The 20,335-nt window shown below is 38.9% G+C and overlaps 1 protein-coding gene across 5 annotated transcripts; it reads right to left on the bottom strand.

The window, feature by feature from the left end:
* Positions 1-2,775: 2,775 nt before the first annotated feature.
* Positions 2,776-11,861, bottom strand: LOC127449177 (uncharacterized). 5 transcript variants are annotated; one of them, XM_051712419.1, is made up of 8 exons: positions 11,569-11,861; positions 11,116-11,165; positions 10,771-10,809; positions 10,170-10,460; positions 9,646-9,891; positions 9,527-9,568; positions 9,351-9,438; positions 2,776-3,528 (listed from the first exon to the last, which is right to left on the bottom strand). In XM_051712419.1, exons 2-8 carry the CDS (start codon positions 11,144-11,146, stop codon positions 3,372-3,374), a joined length of 894 nt encoding a protein of 297 aa, XP_051568379.1. In that variant the 5' UTR covers positions 11,147-11,165; positions 11,569-11,861; the 3' UTR covers positions 2,776-3,371. The 5 variants fall into 5 exon arrangements, with proteins under 5 accessions (XP_051568379.1, XP_051568380.1, XP_051568382.1 ...); XM_051712420.1 differs by lacking the exon at positions 11,569-11,861 and having other exon boundaries at positions 11,116-11,537; XM_051712422.1 differs by lacking the exon at positions 11,569-11,861 and having other exon boundaries at positions 10,648-10,809; positions 11,116-11,225.
* Positions 11,862-20,335: the final 8,474 nt, after the last annotated feature.

Genomic DNA, 20,335 nt, shown 5'->3' on the forward strand with positions numbered 1-20,335 from the left:
CCAGCGTGTCTATGCCGAGGGGTGCCTCGGTCAGGGCGTACCAGAGCGGGCACTGGGAGGATTCTTGGGAGGCGAACAGGTCTACCTGTGCCTGTCCGAATCGACTCCAAATCAGCTGGACCACCTGAGGGTGGAGTCTCCACTCTCCCCTGAGGGTAACCTGCCATGACAGCACGTCCGCTGTAGTGTTGAGGTCGCTCGGGATGTGAGTGGCTCACAGTGACTTGAAGTGCTGCTGACTCCAGAGGAGGAGACGGCGGGCGAGTTGTGACATACAACGAGAGCGCAGACTACCTTGGCGGTTGACATATGCTACCTTTGCTGTGTTGTCAGTCCGAACTAACACGTGCTTGCCCTGGATCAATGGCCGGAACCTCCGCAGGGCGAGCAGAATTGCCAACAACTCGATGCAGTTGATGTGCCAATGCAGTCACGGGCCTGTCTATAAGCCGGCGGCTGTGTGCCCGTTGCAAACAGTGCCCCAGCCTGTTTTGGAGGCGTCTGTCGTGACCACAACATGCCTGGAGACCTGCTCTAGGGGAACACCTGCCCATAGAAATGAGAGGTCGGTCCAAGGGCTGAAAAGACGGTGATAGACCGGCGTGATGACCACGCAATGTGTCCCGCGGCACCATGCCCATCTCCGGACTCGAGTCTGAAGCCAGTGCTGAAGCGATCTCATATGCATCAACCCGAGTGGGGTGGCCACCGCTGAGGATGCCATATGCCCCAGGAGCCTCTGAAAGAGTTTCAGTGGAACCGCTGTTTTGAACGCCTTCAAACAGGCCATCACTGACTGTGCGCACTCGTTCATGAGGCACTCTGTCAAAGAGACTGAGTCCAACTCCAAACCGAGGAAAGAGATGCTCTGAACCGGGAGGAGCTTGCTCTTTTCCCAGTTGACCCGAAGCCCTAATTGGCTGAGGTGCGAGAGCACCAAGTCCCTGTGTGCACACAACATGTCCGGAGAGAGAGCTAGGATTAGCCAATCATCGAGATAGTTGAGAATGCGAATGCCCACTTCCCTTAACGGGGCAAGGGCTGCCTCTGTGACCTTCGTGAAGACGCGAGGGGACAAGGACAGGCCGAAAGGGAGGACCTTGTACTGATACGCCTGACCCTCGAATGGAAACCGCAGGAAGGGTCTGTGTCGAGGTAGAAAGTACGAATCAAGACGTGAAAGTACGCGTCCTTCAGGTCTACCGCTGTGAACCAATCTTGATGCCGGACACTCGCCAGAATGCGTTTTTGCATCAGCATCTTGAACGAGAGTCTGTGTAAAGCCCGGTTCAGTACTCGCAGGTCCAAGATTGGCCGCAACCCAACGCCTTTTTTTGGTATGATGAAGTAGGGGCTGTAAAACCACTTCTTCATCTCGGCTGGAGGGACAGGTTCTATAGCACCCTTCCGTAGGGTAGTGAGGGTGGGGGAACTGAGAAATCGGGACCGGGCAGTAAAAGGTGCCTCCCACGATTTTGTCAGCTCCTCGTGCACTTCCGGGAAGAAAGGCACTGGAGCTGGGCGTGGCTGCTTTGAGCGGCGCCGCGAGCCCAGGAACCAATCATCGAGCCGCGAGGGTTCATGGGAGAGTTGAGGGTTCCACTCTAACCCGACGGTCGTGGCCACCCGGGAAAGCATGTCAGTCACATCAGCCTGTGACTGGATAATCGACCCCGAAGGGGGTAGCCCAGCTGAGGCTTTTGCATCCAACTGGACAAGCCTGCTCTCCGATGCTGCACTCCAGAGCTCATCAGCTTCGCGGGCTCAGAACAAGAGGTCGAACTCGCCGTAAGACGAGCCGGCGGAAGCCCGATCAGGGCAGACGAGCGTGCTGGGGAATGGGAGGTCCGCAACCGCAAGCAAGCCGCGAAAGCAAGCTGCGACGGCAATGTTGACATGGTCATGTTCTCGCAGTGAGAACATGAACCATCCACGAACGCTGCCTCCGTGTGGGTCGCGCCCAGACACGAAAGACAGCGATCATGACCGTCTGAAGTTGAGAGGTAACGACTGCAACCAGAAATAACACACAATCGGAAAGTCATCTTTAAAAAGACGTATCTTTAAAAAGACGTTCTGTGTGTGCCGGTCTTTTAGAGAAATATACTCTTTCAGGAAAATATACTCACTTTTTTCTGCCGAAGCGCCCAGGGGCATTCTCTGCAGTGCACCAGTGCAGAGGAGGGAGAAGCCGCTGAAATGCGCCATCAGATCCCGCAGAGGTGAATGAACAGTCGTGAGAATTCAGCTCAATGAGCATGACCGTTCAGATCCGAAGAGAAAATCTGAATGAGAGGTTGCATACCAGCTCCTTTTATACCCGTATGTCCGGGGGAGTGGCATGCAAATACCACTCGCCAATTTTCATTGGCGTTTTATCAAAGACCAGAGGTGTTTCGGGCTCCCAAGAGTGACCCCTAGTGTCACTACATCGACACAACGTCGAGGGAGTGACAGATAGGGAACTCCCCGTTTTGTTCATCAATTGAGAATTCTTTGGGATGCATATGGATTGCATGTGTGGAGTTTCACCACGTTTGTGCACACGTGCAAGAACTGGCCTCTACCATATTTCATTCCTGTATTTCATTCCCGTATTTCATTTTTATTTATTTTTTTATTTTCTTTATTCCTTTTAAAAAAAAAAAACATTTATATAATATGGCCCCATCGACTACTGTTATTTTTGTTGTAATAAACAGCCATCAGAATAAAAACCCCAAAAGATATTTTTGTAACCTGTGGTGAACACTCGTAATCCAGAGAGTTGTGTAATCAAATATTTTAATCCAATCAAAGGCATATAAACATCACTTATATTATAAACAGTTCAAGGTTTGCACTCAAAAACAAGTTCACATTTTAGAAAGAACTTTCAGTAAATCAAATTCAGTAAGGTCAAATTTGAGTCATTGAGTGAAAATAATCATTATCATGATAAACAAGAGATAAGAAAACACTGTTAAAACAAATTGTAAGGTGACCTACAAATGTGCTTCAAATGTTAACATCTACATAATCTGGGTTTTATGCAAGTCAAGTATTAATGACTAAATTAAACTGACAAACAGCTCCAAATAGTGGCTATTCTAGTGGTCTATTCAAAAAGAGAGGTTAGTTCAAGTTTAATGTCTGAGGTATACAGTCAATGTTCTAATAAATTGATCTCTTTTCTAAAGCTTATAATAGCATATATCTTTCAGTAATTAAGGTGAAGATGTCAAAAATACTCTCATATGCCATGAATACCAAACAGTTACGCAATTTACCCATCATATCATCAGTGAATTGCTTTATGTAATGGCTGTTTTCTGACTCCAGGAATTTGTCATGAATTGTATCTGATAACATCTAAAATTTCAGAAGAGTGCTCAGCTGCTGGGATGTTGTTGCTTGTCTAGCAGATTGGCCATCTCCATCCAGGGAAGATCCCACTGGATTTCAGTCACATCCTGCTTGGTTTTAGGCATTTCCTGTTGGAATCTTTCCACTCTAGATGTCCCACTTGGGCAGACATTAAATTTCTCCCTGAAAACCAAGCGAAAACACCATGCATGCAACATAAATAACATTCCCTGATGAAAATCCAGAAAGCTATTGCATCAAACGATACACACAAATTGAAATTTTCAAACAGTGTCAGCTAGGGTGGCCAACTTCAGTAAATGCACAAGTCTTTATATTTGACTATTTACTATTGAACAGTACAGCCAAAAGTGTGAAAAGCAAACACATACAAGTTTGCTGTTCCTTTCCCCATTGTCAAGTATATCGTTAGTGTAACATAGCAAAAGCCAATGTTACAGCTCCCACACCGCTCAAGCAAAAAGATGTCTGTATTTTACAATGCCATTTCAGTGCCACCTTAAAATAAAAAATAAAATAAAAAAATGGAAGATTTCTGATTGCTGCTGCCTCTGTTATATTCCTATTATGATAATCACACCTTCGTTCATTTAATATATTCATGCAATTTTACCTCCTTTAATCTCAGAATTTTACAACTTTATTCATTATTCACGACAAAACGGGTCTGTTCTTTATGACTAAAATCACTTGAGCGCATATCACATCATATTTGTGATCTCTGACCTCGTAAGTACGAACTTCCCAGGAGGACCTGAACACACAATTCCTCCCGTGAAACAGTGAAGTAACTGAAGGGTAACAGGTCTCCATATATGGCCTTTTCACCATGCACAATTTTTTTTTATTTTTTTTTTTTATGATAATAACTATCATTTTTATTATTTTATTTAGGCTAATTATATTTATTTTACTTATCAGATAAAGCTGAATGTGTTGTCAACTGTGGATTGCTCTCCCTCATTATCAAAAGTCAAACAAACAAAACAAACCAACAAAAAAAAACATAAAAATAATAATATTATCATAATATTAATAATATATAATAATATATTATACTGAATTATTATTGTGGATTATTGTATTATTTTTGCCTATGCAATAGTAATTAAAAAAAATACGTCTCAATACAAATCTGGTGAAGCCCTATAATCTCATTTTCTGTGTTACGTTGTCGCTTTTTTTATTTGTATAATAAATTGTTGTGGTAATAAATGTTTGGAATAGCGCAAATGTGTGAGCCTGCAGCACTTTGCTATCACAGTGTTTGTAAACTGCATTTGAGAGTGTCGCCCATTCACTCTGTAGCACACACAAGCTATCAAACCATTCATTTAATTTACTCGCAGCCTTTTGTGGTTTAATAATCACAAATGACCATATCATGATTTTTGTTATTTCCATTAATTGTGCAGTCCTACAGAATCCTGAAATTAGAGTAATGATGTGCTCTTTAGGAAATCATGTGGCCAAATAAAAATTTGCATTCAAATTATTGTGGTAAAATCATTACTTGATTTTATATCACCAGCAAAATCTTTGCAGTGATATTCCAGACTTATACAACCTTATACAACAGTCTGTAATTGTTTTTTTTTTTTTTTTTTTTTGCAGGTGACTGCATTCGCTTTGTTTTACAGTAGAAAGAAATCAATCATATTCATCAGAAACTTCACCCCTCCCTCACCTCACACACTGCCTGCTTGAGGAGCTAGTGAGATACAGATGCAAGTTCTCGTATATCTCATTTGGAAGGTTTTAAACATTACAAATAGGTAATTGGGGCCTAGGTAGCTCAGTGGTAAAATACACTGGCTAGCAACCCTGGAGTTCGCTAGTTCGAATCCCAGGGCGTGCTGAGTGACTCCAGCCAGGTCTCCTAAGCAACCAAATTGGCCTGGTTGCTAGGGAGGGTAGAGTCACATGGGGTAACCTCCTCGTGGTCACTATAATGTGGTTCGTTCTCGGTGGGGCGCATGGTGAGTTGAGTGTGGTTGCCGCGGTGGATGACCTGAGGCCTCCACATGCGCTATGTCTCCGTGGCAACGCGCTCAACAAGCCACATGATAAGATGCGCTGGTTGATGGTCTTAGACGCAGAGGCAACTGGGATTCATCCTCCACCACCTGGAGTGAGGTGAATCACTACGCGACCATGAGGACTTAAAAGCGCATTGGGAATTGGGCATTCCAAATTAGGAGAAAAAGGGGAAAAAAAAGAAAAGAAAGAAAGTCATTGTGCTTCTCTTCACAAAGTCTAAAATCAGTTCCTGCATTTGCAGTATGGAAATTCCACCAGCAGATGGTAATAAAATTAATGTCCAAACTATCTAGAGGTCAAAAAAAAGGTCACGCTTTGTTTTTCTAATTATTATTATTTTTATTGTGTTTATAATTACAATTGTATTTGTAATCTATTTTATATTGGTATTTTTCCACCTGTTGTCCAAGAGTGATTTTTAAGTCACTGCAAAAGGTGCTAGTGGAAGAAGTTAGAGAGGGTAAAATGTTTGGATTTGGGGAGGTGGTTATATATATGTAAAAAAATAAAAAAATTATATATATATAGGTGCTGTCTTTGTTTATATCGCTGGTGCTTGACAGGGAACAGACTATATAACAGGACACTGTCGGTGCAATAACCGGAGAAGAACCTCGGAATTAAATTGCACTTGATCCAGCCCATTAGCGTTATGCGTGTGCAATTTCACCAAAACCATTTGAGCCTTAGGACATGCTTACACAAAAATATAAAAAAATCACAGCAATGCCCACTGACTTTGCACATATGACATATCACATAGCGTTTAGCACTCTTATATGGTCCATAGTATATTAACTAACGTTACTCTTGACAAGCTCAGATTTCTGAGACGCGCAAATTAAATGGAGACAGCAATGCAACCATCTTATTTGAGCTTGAGATCACACCGTGCACATTTTCACTCTTCAAGTGTACTCTTTAATCATATTGGCTTCACAGACTCACAACTGCATTGTAATTTTATTAAAAATATTGCTTTATCCTTGTGCTTGTTGGATACTTAGTCTGAGAAATATTTTTTTCTAAACCATGCACAATAAACAGAGACTGGGGTGGTTAAAAATATAGATTTCCTGATCTCGATATCGATTCTTAAATCCAAAGATCGATCTTTTACTCTATGCACTACGCACCACTAAAATGAGAGGAAATCACACGCATTTGCATGCGGTTGGCATGCATTGTGAACGCAACTCTGCAGGTTCAGTAATATATATCTTTGTATTAAAGAAACAAAGACAAAAGTGATTAAATCATAAAATAATACAAGACACCTTCACCTTGAACCTAAAATTGAGTTCTATTTTATTTAGGCAGCATTAACTGTATTACCAAAAGCAATACAAACACAAATTCGATAAGAACACACATTTGGCAGCATTATTTTGGGAACACAAGGGAATTTATTAGGCTTTATTATTATGATTATTATTATCTTTACATTCATGATTGTCTTTAGTTCTTAATCTGTAGGCTATTAGTCATTTTCCACCTGGAGTCATTGACGGATGCTTGCGTGATGGCAAATGGAGCCATTGGAGACGGTAAATGTTTAAATAAGGTGGTTAAATAAGATTTTTTGATCACTTCGTTATTTTATTGCTTTTTTCATTTAGTTTAAAGTGCCATTTGAATTTAGAAATGTCTTGTTTATGTTTTTCATGTTTCAATAAATGAATTAAATTTTTAAAGCAAAATCAATAAAGCAAAAATATTCACCAACCCTCAGCAGGGGGGTTGACGATGTAATCGGATATCAGGATGTATTTTAAAGCGATTATCCATAAAATCATTTTTACATATCGGCCAGCCCTACTCACCAGTAATTGTGTAGCACAGTGGAATATTCAGCAGCGAGATCCTTTCATTGCATTTTGAGAGAAAAAGTTGTTCCGTGTATGTGTGTCCAAAGACAAGATCCATGGGACCCATTTGTCATTGAATAATGTCTCTTTTAATACCCTTTCTGATCTCTACAGTCAGTTGTTGATCAAAAAATAAAATAAAATAAATAAACAATTAATTCTAATCATGCATGGCATGGATAAGGTAAAGCCATTCGAGTCTCTCGCCAATATGTGCTCTTCTACAGATAATCTTTACAGAAAGCTGATACAACTGCCAAGATCCTTCTGAAAAAGTGGTTCATGAAATATGGTGTACCTGAACCATTGCATTCTGGTCAGGGCAGAAAGCGACGTGATTGCTGAGCTGTGTAGAATATATGATGTAAAAAAAACCAGTAGGATCCAGGCTTAGGCGATATAGGCAGCCGCCTATGGCAGCAACGCTCTCTGGGGCGGCATGACAGTGTACCTGATCGGCCCCCACCCACAGAGCTCGCAAGATCGCGATGGGGAAAAGGGGCCCGAACTGCGCCGCCCCGCCCCTGCCTCGCAATGGGAGAAAGGTGCCCCAAATCGTCCCTCCCCGCTCCGGGAAGATAGCGATGTGAGAAAGGTGCCCCAAAACCGAGCCACCCCGCCCCCGCAGAGAGCTCGCAAGATTGTGATGGGGAAAGGGTGCCACGAGTTGTTCTTGATAGGCTACTCAGCCTTAAAGGCACTATATATGGTTAAGATTATGAATGTTCATAATGTATTCTTACATTCTGAACAAACATAAGATAATCATGATCAACAGTATAATATATATATATATATATATTAGTTACTACATTTCTATATTCATTGTCTAGTTATTTTTATTTAAAGGGATAGTTTACCCAAAAATGTAAATTCTCTCATCATTTACTCACCCTCATGCCTTTCCAAAAACATGGCTTTCTTTCTTTTGTGGAATACAAATGAATATTTTTAGAAGAATATTTCAGCTCTGTAGGTCCATAAAATGCAAGTGAATGTTGGCTAGAACTTTGAAGCACATAAAGGCAGCCTAAAAGTAATCCATAAGACTCCAGTGGTTAAATCTATGTCTTCAAAAGCGACATGATAGATGTGGGTGAGAAACAGATCAATATTAAGTCCCTTTTTATTCTAAATCTCCACTTACACTTTCAGACGTGAAAGTGAAACTAAACAGGCATCAGATGTGACTTTCAGATGAGAAAGTGGAGATTTTGACTATAATAAATATATATAAAATATATAATATATACAGATGTATCTGTTTCTCATGTTGTTGTTGTTGATATTAAGGGGGGCACCACGTTGGATCTCGCCTAGTGCACCAAGTAAACCAGAACCGCCACTGAAGAAAACCCGCACCATACCCTATTGGGCTCTTTGTTAAAGAGACAGTACCAGTTTTAGCATATGTTCAATAAATCAATGTAAATACTTGTAAATAGTAGAAATTATTCAATTAAACAATATGTACCTCGTAACGTACCTAGTTAGAAGGTCCCCTGATTAGCTGGGAGAGAATTTATTTTGTATGTAAGCAAAAAGTATATTATAAATGAAATATACCCATATGAATTGATATCGAATCAAATCTAATCTGGAATCGGTATCAATACCTAGCCCTAACAGAGACTGCAACGTGGCCATCCAATTTGAACTTGAAATCACACTTTGTGTATTTTCATTCATAATGTTGACACTTTAGTCATACTGGCTTTTCAGTCTCGTAAATTGCATTGTAAATTTTTTTTTATATATTGCTTTATCCCTGTGCCCGTTGGATCAGTCTATCTATTTTTTTTTCCTATCATTCAGTAAAATTCATTATTCTTTTCAAAGTCATTATTCGTGCCTTTCTGAATAAGGTATTTGGCTTCAGGCACCTCTCTAAGAAATGCTATACCATACCGAATACCAATTCTGCATTACTTGATGGTTGAAAACCCTAGTGTCCTAGTGTCGGCAATTAACAGTATATTATGAACTTTCAGGCAGAGGCTGACTGTTTATAATATTTTTATTCCTTACTAATGTTCATTGCTTGAATACAACTGTGATACAATGAGTACAGTCTACCTGAGACCTGGAAATAGCAGCCAGAGCACAGGAAGAAGCACCAGAAGAATAAAGATGATACAGATCCCTGACACCCAGACCAAGGATCCTGGAAATCATACAGAAGTATAAGAGCACGGGTATTGTATGATAAGTAAACCAAATTAAATCACAGGTATAATATCTGAATCTCATACCTGTAGATGGCTTTTCATCTTGTGAGTCAACTGTGGAGTTCTCTGCAAAGACAAATTTACGTTACAAACTGAATGAAATGGAATCACATGCAGTTAACAATGAAATTCAGATTTCGCACCTCTTACTGAAAGCCAGTTCTCTGAACTCTCCAAACTCGAATTGGCAAAAGCACATTTGTAAAACCCCTCATCTGCTTTGGTGACATTCTCAATAGTCATTTTAGTGCCATTCAGTGACAGGACATTGACACCATTTTTGTAGAGTACAGTCTGGCTGACCTTATACAACCAGGACTTGCATTGCAGAGTTACTGTTCCTCCTTTCATCACTGGGTGAACTGGGCTGAAGAGAATCACCTCACCATCTGGAAACAGAGAGTGGAACATGAAATAAAACCTACAACTGTAGAACTAATGATGATAAACCCCTCCTAAAAAAAGGCAAGCCTAGCCAGTTTGCAATTCCCATGCTGGTTTATGCTGTATTGTGCTGGTTTGGTGCTAGGCTAGCTGGTGGACCAGCATAGCTATGTTGTTTACCAACCAAACTTAAACATCAAACCAACTTTGGTCTTGACCTAAAGCTTTAATGTGAAAGCACCAGTGTGATTTAAATATGTATTATCGGCACTGGTGTTCTTACAGCTCACAGTGATATTGATGGTATTGCTTCGCTTGTCTTCAGCAGGACTCTCACACCAGTACAACCCACTGTTCTTGTTGCTGATGTCAATAAAATGACATTCTTTAGGCCTGTCTGTAGATTCTGTGCCATTTAACTGCAAACAGCCAGACTTTACTTCAGCTCCTTGAAGCCTCTTCAGCATCCAGCCTGTTGAATTACCATCATTTACTGAGCAGTGAAGGGAGAACTGTTCACCCCTGAAGTGCTGTCTGCTGTCAGGCCAGACCTCCAGAGAAGCAGGGGGCATCTCTGAGTGAGAGGACAGAAGGTTGGAGATAGGAGGGGGGAGATGAAAAAATGTATTAGCTGTGATTTAATACCGTTGTTAGAATTTATGAAAAATATGGATATAATGACATTTATGAAATAATTATAAATAAGATTAGCATTAAATGTGTTTGAATCAGCAGACAAGGTGGAGTTCTCTGGCTTCCACCTTCCACGTCAGATAGATGGGCTCCCTTGGGTAGGTTCTTAGACACTCTGGAGGATGTGGAATAACATCACCAAAATGCCAGAGCGATAGACAGACAGAGTTTCTCTGAAGTACTTTAAATACCTTTAGACACTCCATGCACGAGAAATGATGAAAACAGCACTGAAAAGTTACATAATGCAACAACATGTTAATATCTCACACTTTCCTCTCACTCTACATTTTTTAAAACCATTCTTAGAAAAATTCCCTTGAATAAACATTTGAGTTACAATCTCAACAACACATACTTTCAAAATTACACATTTGCATGTTTGTCTCAAAGGAGTATTGTTGAGGTTGCTTAAGAAATGGATTTGCCTAACAGCAACATGCAGTAGCATAAAAAATAATAACCAGTGGGTCTTATTTTAGATCTGATTCGTGGTTTGACAGTTATTTTATTTATAAATTAGTTTGAAATCTCACCTAAATAAACAGCAACAGACAAAAGTCCCATATTTCCTTTACTGCTGGAGCTTTTTCAAGAGAAAAGAATGACAGAGACAACAACAACATGTATTTACCCCTCCTTTTCCACTTCCTACAGATAAACTGATAAATTCGTTCACATGAACTTTGTGGATAGAGAATTGAGCTTTCTTTGCATAGTAACCAGTGATATGTGTGTATATAGTGGTAAAAAAGAAAAAAAAGAAAAAGGAAATAAAAATCCAATAACTGTAGGATAAAAATAACAATGTTACTTGCTGAAATAAAAGGAATCGAGATTAACGGGGAAACAATAAACAACAAATGTGAACATTAACTGGTGATTAATATAATATGTGGCCAAGTGTAAATGGAATGTGCTTCTTTAATCGGATGGCAATCCGATCAGTAAAAACGCATGAAGTGACGAGATGTAAATGTAATAATCACCTATTGACTCAACTAGTCCGGTAAAGTTGGAAATATAATCACAGATTCGAAATTCCCGGATCAATAAATCATTACAGAAACGTTGTTAAAACACAGATGACACCTCTTTCCAACCGTAGTAATGTAGACAACGAGCTACAACCTCATTTTCATCAAAACGAGCCTTCGTCCGAGCTGGACAAATTACATTGATCTCTACGCGGAGCCGGCTGCGAGACAAGTCCGCAGGGACCGTCTGCAAAGTGCAAATCCGAAAAGCGATACTACAAAAATAGTCAGTAACTTCACTGTTACACATTGTAGTGTCACCAAATTCACATCAGTGGTCCCCTGCTGGTTATACTAAAACTAATTTACCATTAGTTTGGAAAATAAGGCTTTTGTACAATTTTGAGGATTTTTTTATTTGGAAAAATATTCAATAACTTCACTGTTACACATTGTAGTGTCACCAAATTCAGTTCACACATCAATGGTCTCCTGCTGGTTAAACTACAACACTTAGTTTGGAAAAAAAATGCTTTTGCAGAATCCTGGGAAACTTTTTATAGGGACTCTAGTAAGAGATAACCAAACTCTCCTACGGCCTCTTTAGTTAGGGCTGTTGCACAACACACAATACCAAGGTATATCTTTGTTTGGTATTTGTGCTGCTGTCATTCCAAAGCACTGTATGTGAAACCATCTTGCACAAGTTCCACACTGAATCTATATGGGGATAAATACATTACATCAGGGCCGGAGTGGCAATCGGGAAGATCGGGAGAATTCCCGCTGGGCCGGTCAAAAATTGGTCCGGTTAGGTCCGCATGTTGATTGACAAACTTTCATCATATGTCGCATAACAATTGCCAACATTCCGTAACATCTGGTATTTAAAGGATCAGAATTGCGTTCCGTATTATAGCGGACGCAGTCTGTATTTTATCATCTCACACCCAAACAAATGAGAGAGTAGCCTGTGAGAGACGAAACTGATGTTGCGCCGCTTCACTTGACAGCGCGGGAAGGATCACGGAAGATCCATCGAAAACAGATAGGCTACTAATAGCTGAATGGATGAACGTGCTTCAGGTAGCCTACAAGATCATCACAAATTTAATACTGACTGCAGTCTCACAATCTCAATCAATTAATCTCTGAAATCCTTTTCCCTAGCAGTGCAGAATGATAATAGCAAAATTATTTTTTGTCACAAAATAACAGAATACTTAAAGTAAATGAATACAGATGCAACAGCACGACACGGTACGAAAATAATGGGACTATACAGCTCTCACAAGATTAAACTCAACGAAACAAACTGCACAGAGTGCCTTCAATGTTGTTTAAAGCGATAAAACCCTCTTAAAGAGACAGTAACAATTTTGCCTTTGTACTGAACATTGACATTCCAAGTAAAAGAAAAGTACAAATGTGTTATTTTTAGTCTTTTATTTCACTCTTATAATTGTAAAATGGCACGTTTTTGAATGGCATGAAAAATTTAAAAACAATCACTCAACCTTAATTGTTTCACTGGATCTGTTGCTATTTTAATGATCTAAAATACAAAGCACTGACCATTTAAAGTGTGAGCCTGTACATCTTGAAAGAGTTATAAACATTTACAGTTCTATAGTGTTATTATGTGCCTAGATAGTCTTTAAATAAACTTTGTTTACCCAAAAATGAAATTTCTCTCTTCATTTACTCACCCTCATGCCATTCCAGATGTGTATGACTTTCTGTCTTCTGCTGAACACAAATTAAGCTTTTTAGAAGAATTTCTCAGTTCTGTTGGTCCTTTCAATGCAAGTGAATGGTGATCAGAACTCAGAAGGTACAAAAATCACATAAATGCAGTATAAAAGTAATCCATACAACTCCAGTGGTTTAATCTATGTCTTCAGAAGCGATATGATAGGGTTGGGTGAGAAACAGATCAATATTTAATTTTTTTTTTTTTTAAACTATAAATTCTCCTCCCTGCCCAGTAGGGGGCGATATGCTTATGTAAATCACCAAAAACAGAAGAAGAACTCTTAAAAGAGAAGAGTGCTTATGAAAGTGAAAGTGGAGATTTATAGTCAAAATTGACTTAATTATTGATCTGTTTCTCACCGCTTCTCATTTACTTGCATTGAATGGACCAACAGTTCTTCTAAACATCTTCATTCATGTTCTGCAAAAGAAAGTCACACATCCTGGATGGCATGAGGGAGAGGAAATGATCAAATATCCCTTTAACATTCACTTATTTTTACAACACATACAATGATGTCTTATGACAAAGTGAAAATCTTGGTGAATGCCGTATGTGGTATAATGACATGGAGAGCTTAAATAATTTTCAAGTAATTACATATATTGCATATTTTTGCTGTGATCTTGTTTTATTGTTATCATCTTCACCTCCAATCCCCCTTTTGGGTGTGGGCTGACTTGGACATGACATCCCGGGCTGAATATGAATCTCACTCCGGCCCTGCATTACATGTTAAGAAAATGTTAACTTTAGGAATCTTGAAATACATAATGTCATCTTGGCATCTGTACAGATGGCATAAGAACACATGTACTGTGTATGATCTTACACAGTTAAACTACATGTTGTTTTATCTATCCTAAAGATAACATGTTGCATAGAATCACCTGCATCACAAAGATCGCACAACTGGCGCCATCTTTTTGGAAGGTGTGGGTTATCTTGACAGGCTGCCACTTGATGTTAACCCAGTCCTCCTTTCCAAGTCTATTCCGGCACATCTTGAACATGTGAACATTTTGGTTTACATTTGCCCATACTCCATGATTTTCGAATTTCCCCAAAATGTGTGCAACCTATTTATTTCCCATAATCTATCTTATATTATCCAAATCTGTAGCCAGCCTTTTTGGAGTCCTCAACTTCATTTGACCCTTGCATAGGATCAACCACAAAAATATGGTTTGAAAGGGTATGAAGATACTGTTTGAACAAAAAAATGACATCATTAAACCATGCCATCTTCAAATATGTCAGCAACAATAACAGCAACAATAAATATAAAATAAGCTTTTTTATATAAAACTTCAAAACCACAGTTGACAAACTGATATACAGCATTGAAAATACATTTACTGTACAAAAGAGACTTAAAAGTGTGGAGTATAAAAAAGTAACAAGCCATTTTAAATAGGTATATTTTAACATTCTACTTAAAAGTGTTGAGAGAATTGACAGCTTTCAGAACAGTTGGAAGTGAGTTTCACAATTAGGGGTCATTGTAAATGAAAGAAGACTCAACTTAAATGAGCAGTAGGGACCATCAATGCGATACAGCTGGATGATCTGAGTGCTTTGTTTGGGCAATAATTTTAAATTATTTCACTAAGATAGGGATGAAGACCATGAAGAGGCATCTTGAGGCACTGATAACATGGTACAGCATGTACAAAATGAGGCTGCATGAGATACAAATGTCAGTATATGTCACTGTCTGCGAGTTGATTAATTACATTAAAAAAAAAAATTAAAAAAAATTAAATTAAAAAAGAACATGAACTTTTAAAACGTTTAATAAATAGTAATGTATATTTAGTTGTATTTACTTGATTATATGTAGTTATAAATATTTATAGCAATTGTAAGGCTGATAACCTTTAATTGCACAAATCATGAGCCATGAAAAAAGGCTGTAAAGACACAAAGTATTATATGAGTAGCTATATATTCACCACAAGCTTCCAGTGTACATTTCTTATATTGACAAATCCAATGGCTCCATCATAGTCATCAAATTTAACCTGAAATGTGTGAAAATGGAAAAACAACTATATTTGTTCTGTAATATACAAAAGCAAAAGAGAGATTGGATGTACACAGTATACATTATGCATTTTCCTCCACAGGACAAACCAAAATGTATTGGTTAAAAACAAAATTTTCCAATGTCATATAAAATAATTATAATAACACTAAAAGGTGTGTACACACAATTCGAACCCTACTGACACCCTTCCAGAATACAATACTAAAGTGATAAAAATAATAATTTTTTACAGATGTTCCTACATTTTTTAACCCTTGCCTGGCCATTTGCTCTCTTGTGCTGTGTAAAATTACACCCATGGTGTAGTGATTCATGTGGTATAGTCGGCCAGCAGTATCCTTAGAATTGAGGATGGCTCCAGTGTAACATTCTATCACCTTTTGGATAAATTGTAGAGAAAATTAATCATACAAAAATGTCAGGTAATGTAGAGGCTAAAGTTGTTATGTTTAATCACATCGCTTTCAACAAGTTTGAGAATGGATCATATATGCAACACTTAGGTAAGTTTGGTTTGTCTGAAGTCACTCCAGAACTTCTGGCCTGACAATCTACTTGGATATCATTTTATGCTGCATAACTCATGATATTTTCTCAAAAACATTAAGGATTGATGCATCAACAGATTGATTAATTCGAGATAAACAATCTGGTACAACCACAGTTTTAATGAGAAACTTGCCTCCCCTATGATGAGTTCATCAAGCCTCAAACTATGAAACTCCCTGTGCCGCAGGGTGAAATTCAGCCTCTGTTCGGCATGCCCTACAATAGCCACAACAACTTCAGCTGGTTTGCATGTCCACAGGGCATCAACCTACAAGGATATGAACAAGAAAACTGTAATCACTTCACACAGTATTTGAAAACTCCATTTTAAAATGACTAAAGTACTAAGTACTAAAATACTCTGACTACACATTCTACTGTCCTGGTACAGAAAGCTGTCATTAAACCCACCTCATTTTGTATTCATGAATATTTCTCACATTATTAAACTGTTGTTTTATGGGATTTTGGAATTATTTTATGGAAGATGGACTGTGTTCTGGGGTGAATACACCTTGGGTATCAATACAGCTACCTTACTAATGCTTAATGTTTCATAATGCTTCCTTAATGTTTTTATAGCTCTGCAAATTGCTTAGTGGTTTCATGCTCTACAAATTACAATGACTTGATTTTAATCTGTTTAGAGCATACATTTTATTTTAGTGATCAGCAAAAAAGTACCTCTGTGGCAGGCTTGGACACTTTACATGTGAGGTCATTGCTGCTGTTCTTCACATCTGTGCTCTTCTGAAGATCTTTGCCCATGGTTAGAGTTGACTTTGCTCTCTTTGGAACTGGAACGGTGGATGGAGCAGTGTAAAATTTGGAGTTGGCAGTGTAGGGATTTGCTCCATCTCTCTTTGCCAAACCCTCCTGAGATTGAGTGATGTCTTTTGGTAGCATGGGTTTAAGGAGTAACTGCTCAGAGAAGTTATGAGACATGATGTGTTCTCTGTCTCTCCCCTGTAGAGAGCCATGCATTTTCCTGACAAAGGTCCCTGGCCTCAGTCGCCTCTGCTTTTTCAGAATTTACTGTTTAACAATTCCAAACCATCTCTCTACATTGCAGTTTGTGTCCCTTATTTTACTTGGGTCAGAGTTGTCATCTTCTTTGTCAGATGCATACCTTTTCAAATTCCCCAACAGCAGACCACTCCAAAGGGGAAAATGCCTAGGTAGTTCTCAAAAAGGACATCAACAATGCCTGGGCAAAAGTATGGATTTTCTTCATCGGGTGGAGTCTTGGCATCCTTTTTATCAGGCTCTTCCTGTACCTCCTTCAAGACCTTCTTGAATTCATATGTCAAGGGAGATCTGCCAACAATTGTGTGGGCATTTGTTCTTTCTTCTACATCTTCTTCCTGAGCTAAGGGGCTGTCCTCTAATTTGTCTGTCTCTTCCATGTTGGGAATCTTGCATTCTTTTATTAAGTCCTGCATGGCCTTCAGATTAATCAGGACCGTATTGGTGTTGTGTTTGCCAATTAATACAGTGCACAGTGAGCGGAAGACTCAGTGCTGTGGTCATTGAGGTAGTGTTTTGCAACCTGGCAAATGCAAATATTGCAAAATATTTTTCTCCCAACTGACTGAGCGACAGCTTTGAACACATGTGCCGAACATATTTGTAGCACTGTAAATGTTTGAATATCCTTCCATGTCTTCAATTTTGAACAAATAGCAAAAGCTCTGTCCAAGTAGCTGACAATGCTCTCCATGTTGAATGACAGAACACCACTTTGGAGTACTGCCCAGCTGTAGTCTGTTTCTACCTGATGTACTCTTAGTTTTGTGTACTGTGACATTTTTCGGAGGAACTACATTAGCCAGAATGTAATTGGTGGTATAGAGTGTTCATTTGTCAGCATTTCACAGACTGGGAGGGGAGGTGCATTCTGACCACATCCAGGAAGAGTGAGAGAGTAGTAAAGGAGTCTTTTGGTCTGACCAGGGACTTTGGATGCAACATTACATATAGCATCTAGGTATAAGGTCAGTGGAGTCTTCTTTCTTAGGTGTTGCACAACTATGCTTATTCCTGTTTCAGTATACATATGTACACCAAAGGGGTCAACTTGAAAGCACTGTATGTACCCAGGCATTTTGTGAAATTTGAAGTCACATTCCTTCATGATATTCTGAGTGAGGTACATCTCCATGAAAACATCATCATGAATTCTTTTACTTTTTCTAACCTCTGAACTAATCACTTTAAGAATATTTTTGTTCAGACTTCAGGTTATGTTTCCTGAAATTAAGTTCAGGAAAGGGTGTTTTTTTAAGTTTACTATAGAAGAGTTGTCTCACTCCTTTATGTAGAGCTCTTGGAATTCTCCCTCTTCTTGTGTTTGCTGCTGGTCTGAATTGTCTTTCACTTGATTTGTGTGCCATTTTTCCTCTTTGTAGCACAGATATCTTAATCAGGGTGTCTCCCACTGGCTCCCTTTTCCTTTTAAAGAAGCATTTTGCACTGCAGAAAGGGAATGTACAAACTGCACTAATGTTTAAATAAGGACTATTAAATTTCCGGCTGTGATGAGTGTTGATATGCTGGCTCTTGAAGGCAAGGGTACAACAGGGATTATCCTCTTGGAAACTGTTGTACAATACATTGGTCCATGGTTGCCTCAGTTTCATTGAACCGTGCAGTGGAACAATTGTCTGCCATTTCGTTCTATTCACTGTAATTGTGAACCTCTTTGAAACCACTGGCAACTTTCTCCATTGTTTTTGTCTTTCCATGTTCAGGTTGGGCTCTTCTCTGCAAGGACATCTTCTGTTGTTCATCTTCTGCCTCATTCTTGTCTGATACTTCCTCTACATACGTGTTCCTCTATATGTGACTGCTTCCTCTACTTGAACTATACTCTGCAATTGTTCATCTTCTGCCTCATTCTTGTCTGATACTTCCTCTACATACGTGTTCCTCTATATGTGACTGCTTCCTCTACTTGAACTATACTCTGCAATGACATCTTCTGTTGTTCGTCATCTGCCTCATTCTCTTCTATGTCCTCATCTGATACTGATTCGATATTATGAATCATGCTCAGAAGCAGGTCTTCTGTCCCACTGTCTTGAGTACATGCCTCTCTAACATGTTTCTCATCGTCAGTCTTTTTTGTCTTGCATACTGATGGCTCCTTGGTCTCACAGTCAGATTTTTTTTTTTTTTCCATTACCTGAGCTTCATTCATCTGTTGTTTACTAATCAAATCCCTCACTTCATTTTGATTTCTGGTCTATATGACCCATAGCCAATGACGGTTTTTCTTATGATCTTGACCAAACAGAGTCAGAGAGAGTTCAGACTAGATTTTTTAGGAATAACCTGTATCTCTCTATGAAATGTTAGCACTCTTCATTGTTCTGACCAAAGCTTCCATTCCACCAGCCATTGTCTTTCCTCTGAGCTATGTTTCCTTTTTTAACTCTACCCATTGTTAATCAAATACACACAAGATCTAGATCAAATTTAAATGTCTGAACAGGTATACAAGCATACTTCAACTAAATATGTTAATAACTACAATGAAAAGGCAATGAAAACATAAGATTACATATATTGATGGAACTGGACTGAAGAAAAAAATTCAGGGGAATCCAAATGCATAAAGAATCGAAAAAAAGATTTTCAACTCAATTGAATTGAAAGACTGCTTTCCCGATCATAGGTTTTTTGCAGACTAAAACATGATCACTGCAGGTAGAGCTTAATTGAAAGTTGCTCCTGATTGGCTAGTGACTTATTCACCCTATGCATCCTTCATTTGATTGGTTTAAAGGCAGTGGCCATGAGATCTATTAGATAACCATAAAAATTAAAAATAAATTATAATCCCCCAAATTATGCAAAAGCCTTTTTTTCCAAACTAAGTGTTGTAGTATAACCAGCAGGAGACCATTGATGTGTGAACTGAATTTGATGGTGTTACACTGTATAACAGTGAAGTTATCGAATATGTTTCCTAATAAAAAATTCTCAAAATTATGCAAAAGCACATTTTTCCAAACTAAGTGTTGTAGTATAACCAGCAGGAGACCATTGATGTGTGAACTGAATTTGGTGACACTACACTGCATAACAGTGAAGTTATTGCATATGTTTCCTAATAAAAAATCCTAAAAATTATGCAAATGTGTTTTTTTTTGTTTTTTGTTTTTTTGTTTTTTTTTACCATTGATGTGTGAACTGTACTACAACGTGTAACAGTGAAGTTATTGAATATTTTTGTAGTATCGCTTTTCGGTTTTGCACTTTGCAGACGGTCCCTGCAGACTAGTCTCGCAGACTTTAGCTCGCTATCTACATTACTACCGGTGGGAAGAGGTGTCGTTTGTGTTTTAACTACGTTTCTGTAATGAGTTATTGATCCGGGGATTTCGAATCTGTTAATATATTTCAAACTTTACCGGACTTTG

Source organism: Myxocyprinus asiaticus, chromosome 12 (assembly GCF_019703515.2).
Source record: "Myxocyprinus asiaticus isolate MX2 ecotype Aquarium Trade chromosome 12, UBuf_Myxa_2, whole genome shotgun sequence".
Classification (NCBI taxonomy): domain Eukaryota; kingdom Metazoa; phylum Chordata; class Actinopteri; order Cypriniformes; family Catostomidae; genus Myxocyprinus; species Myxocyprinus asiaticus.

What these genes read in the sequence shown, in the direction of transcription:
- LOC127449177 (XM_051712419.1), bottom strand. Translation starts at nt 11,146, where the DNA reads ATGGGACTTTTGTCTGTTGCTGTTTATTTAG. An exon ending in CGTGCATGGAGTGTCTAAAG is followed by an intron (nt 10,461 to 10,770) that starts GTATTTAAAGTA and finishes CCTCTCACTCAG; the next exon opens with AGATGCCCCCTGCTTCTCTG. An exon ending in CTGCTATTTCCAGGTCTCAG is followed by an intron (nt 3,529 to 9,350) that starts GTAGACTGTACT and finishes CTTGGTTTTCAG; the next exon opens with GGAGAAATTTAATGTCTGCC.